Below are 3,905 nucleotides of genomic sequence, written 5' to 3'. Positions count from 1 at the left end.
GCCCACAACGAACCGACAATACAAAAGGCCCACGAGCCCACGACATGTGCCCGCTTCTTCGCACCAACGCCAACTCAAACCCCCTCGAAAACCCTCTCAGATTCATCTCCACCGCCGCCGCCTCCCCCTCGCCGCCGAAACCCTAACCCTAGCCGCCGCCGCGGGCGTCTACACCGCAGCCGCTGGCGCCATGTCGAACCCGAAGGGCTCCAAGATGCTCCAGTTCATCAACTACCGCATGCGCGTCACGATCCAGGACGGCCGGCAGCTCGTGGGCAAGTTCATGGCCTTCGACCGCCACATGAACCTCGTCCTCGGCGACTGCGAGGAGTTCCGCCGCCTCCCGCCCTCCAAGTCCTCCAAGACCACCGGCGACCGCGAGGAGCGGAGGACCCTCGGCCTCCTCCTCCTCCGCGGCGAGGAGGTCGTCTCCATGACCGTCGAAGGCCCGCCGCCGCCCGACGAGTCCCGCGCCAAGGCCGCCGCGGCGGGGGGCGCGCTCGCGGGCCCTGGTGTCGGGCGCGCGGCCGGACGCGGGTTGCCCACCGGCCCGCTGCTCCATGCCGCTCCGGGGCTCGCTGGACCGGTACGGGGCGTGGGCGGGCCGGCCCCCGGCATGATGCAGCCCCAGATCTCGCGCCCCCCGATGCCGAACCTCTCGGCGCCTCCTGTGGCGTACCCGCAGGTCGTGCGCCCGCCGCCGGGGCCGATGGCCCCGCTCATGCGACCTGGAATGCCACCGCAGATGCAGATGCAGTTCCAACGCCCGCCTGGTGCGCCGCCTGCCCCGTTCCCTGGGGGACCGCCGCCACAACAGTTCATGAGGGGACCGCCGCCGATGGGGCCTCCACAGGGGAGGCCTGGGATGCCGGGGCCACCACCGCCCGGGATGAGGCCTGGGATGCCGCCGCCACCGTTCGGACAACCCAGGCCTGGGATGCCGCCACCGCCGCCTGGTCCGCAGCAGCCTGGGCAGAACCCGCAACAGTAGATTGCTACCTGTAAGTTATGACTGCTACATTCTTGCATTCAGAGTCGTTAATTGTTGTTCACAGTTGATTGTCTTCTGAATTTATCAAATTAGTGTTATAATTACATGTCTAGCAGATTCTGTTGTTTTGGACAATGCTTAGCTGACGAGATCTGTTTGATTGTTTATAGCAACGCTATCTGTACTTGTTAGTTTAGTTTGATGCTTGGTTCTAACCTTCCATAGTTTGTGGTGCATGGTGCACTTGGAACCTAGCAGCAATATACTTGCAGTGTGAGAAACAGTACTATGTTTTAGTGTTAAACACGACTACAGATCCAACTAACTAGCAATTTAGCACCCCATTGAAAAATCCATAACGAGATTGCTATTATTGATCAAGTAAAAACCTTGTGTTCCCAAACGTAACTTTGCAAGCCTCATACCTAAGAACCATCCTTGTTGCCTGCCTGTTCATTGAAGTCTTCTGTACTATTTGCAGTGCTTTAGGTTCTCTTGGAGGCAATTCTCCTTTCTCCTCTTACACCATCTGTCAGTTTTTCTTCTGTTTTCAGTTCATAGTTCAGTATACTTCAAATCCTCTTTATTTTATACCTTGGTTTGATGTGTGACATAAGTAAAGCAGGCAAATGCTACTTTTGGCATTATTGTGAAGTGCTAGCATTTAAGTAAATTAGTGAATGCTGGTGGTTGCTGCTAGCTAACTCTTTTGAGGTCCTGTATATACATTGTCTGGTGAAACAAAATGGGAAGAGCCTGAGGTGAGCTGACATGTTGTTTCCATCTAAGGTTTTTCTTGCTGCTAATTTATTTCTGGGCCCTGGGTACTATGCGAGTTGCTAGAGAAGTGTGGGATTACAGATATTTTAGGTCTGCCCTGTAATATCTTGACTAGTTAACTTGGTATAATATGAGTGGTTGGATTGGAATTATGTATTGAGCAGTAAGCTATTTAGTTTTCTAAAGCAATGCTATGCAGTACAATGCAAATAAATGTAATTGTCCTATGCCTAGTAGTCTTTGCGAGGAAATACACTGACATTTCCTTTGGATGACTCTCTGATACATTGATATGAATGAAGAAGCTGAGCAAAAGAAAATTTCTTTTTAGTCTGGTAGAAACCCTTCATCCCATTTTTGCTCGTCTTGTATTCCAGGCTTCCAGCAATAGCATTTAACCACTATTGTTAGTTCTTTTCATTAGTATTAGATCCTTACAATAAATGATGTAGCTTTGGATATAGCTTGTTAGGATCAAAGTCAACATTTTGATCTAGTGTTTATCTGTACTGTAGATGTTAGGAGTAAACCTGATGTTAGGATTTGTTCTTGGAACAAGTATTGTAGGCATAGGCATTTAATCCTTGCCTTGCTTTTGTTGGTTGAATGATGTAAGGTAAGGTGCAAATGAATTTAAATGATTGTTCCAGTTTGTTATTAGTAATATCTAAGCATCAGTTGTTACATTTTGTATTTGATGCCGTGTTCCACGCAAAGGCCATGTGTATATTTTTGTGTTAAGCTTAACTATATTGACCGCATTAGTGTTGAGTTCTGATGTGCGCCCATTTGTTCTGCGTGTTGTAGGTCTCCACCAACGTGTCGTGTTTCCCTGTTTTTATATATTAAATTGTCACACGTACGGATGTAGTGTATCTTCTGTCTGGGCAATTCATTATACATAAAACCAGTCATTCTAGAGGGATAGGTCACATGATACTATTGAATCACATTCACATGATATAATTTGTAGGACTAGGTATGCTTTTCACCAGTGTGTGCCTGTGTGGATAGGACGCATTCGGACCCAAATACCCCCTGAAGAGTGTAGTTTATGATATGTTCTTGTACCCTTGTAGATACAGTGCAAGCTGCATTCTTTATTTGCCTAATACTGAAACGAAACAACAATTCTACTAAAGTTTTAGATGATTGAGCTTTAATTCATGTTATGCTTAATGTATTTCCTTGCTTTGATTTGGAAATATGAAATCAGGAAGCAGCTTCTGATTTCACATTTTCTAATATCTGTTCAGGCTTTGCTATACTTTGTACTGACTTATCAATCTCCTGCACAGGGTTAAGCTTCTTCCTGTCACACCTATGGAAGATTTTCGTATTGCGAGAAAGGACCGCGGAAGACCCGCGGATTCATCGTTGCTTCACCATTCTGTTCCATATCGGGCTACTGGTAGTTTCCTTTCGGTATTGTGAGAGAAGAGAACCTTGTCAGTGTAGCACTCTTGCTTCGATTGGAGGGGATGCTATTCTGATGCAATGTACGTAAAGAAGCTAGATCTTGTTTTAACTGTTGGATGTTGAGTTAGGGATATGGATAACTTGTTTTATCGTGTTTGAAGTCTGAACCTTGTTACCGGCAGCGTGCACTCGTCTTGTGATTTCGGAGACCCAACCTAACTTAATTAACTTTTGTCAGTTGCTTTGCTAGCTTAATTAAAATATGTGTATTGGTGACTGTATTGATATCCTAAATGATAACAGAGGTAGTACAATCTTAACATGAATTTGGATGAACAAGTGTATTCATAATTCGTAGTCACAAACATATGTAACAATTAATTGCTTTAGGAACTTAAAGAAACAACTCAAGAGACTATGCATTGGAGGGATTGGGAATAGTTTTGTACAGGATCCCGTGGTTACGTAAGCTGATAGTTGAAATTCGATAGGATTGTAATATAATAGTAGACAAATAATGATTTGAACATAATTCTTTATTGACATATTATGAGTATGTATACAAGTGAGAAGGTGTCTGTTCGGAGACACTTTCGTACCAATTTCATAAATATAATTCTTTATTGACATATTATGAGTATGTATACAAGTGAGAAGGTGTCTGTTCGGAGACACTTTCGTACCAATTTCATAAATATATTTTTAGAATATCGAA

General features: G+C 45.6%; 1 protein-coding gene across 1 annotated transcript; it reads left to right on the top strand.

Annotated features, from left to right (window-relative positions):
• LOC133893290 (uncharacterized) lies at positions 1-3,365 on the top strand. The gene is made up of 2 exons (XM_062334278.1): positions 1-1,001; positions 3,070-3,365. Exon 1 carries the CDS (start codon positions 191-193, stop codon positions 989-991), a length of 801 nt encoding a protein of 266 aa, XP_062190262.1. The 5' UTR covers positions 1-190; the 3' UTR covers positions 992-1,001; positions 3,070-3,365.
• Positions 3,366-3,905: the final 540 nt, after the last annotated feature.

Source organism: Phragmites australis, chromosome 15 (assembly GCF_958298935.1).
Source record: "Phragmites australis chromosome 15, lpPhrAust1.1, whole genome shotgun sequence".
NCBI classification, from domain to species: domain Eukaryota; kingdom Viridiplantae; phylum Streptophyta; class Magnoliopsida; order Poales; family Poaceae; genus Phragmites; species Phragmites australis.
This window is presented reverse-complemented; position numbering and strand designations above follow the sequence as displayed.

What these genes read in the sequence shown, in the direction of transcription:
- LOC133893290 (XM_062334278.1), top strand. Translation starts at nt 191, where the DNA reads ATGTCGAACCCGAAGGGCTCCAAGATGCTCCAGTTCATCAACTACCGC.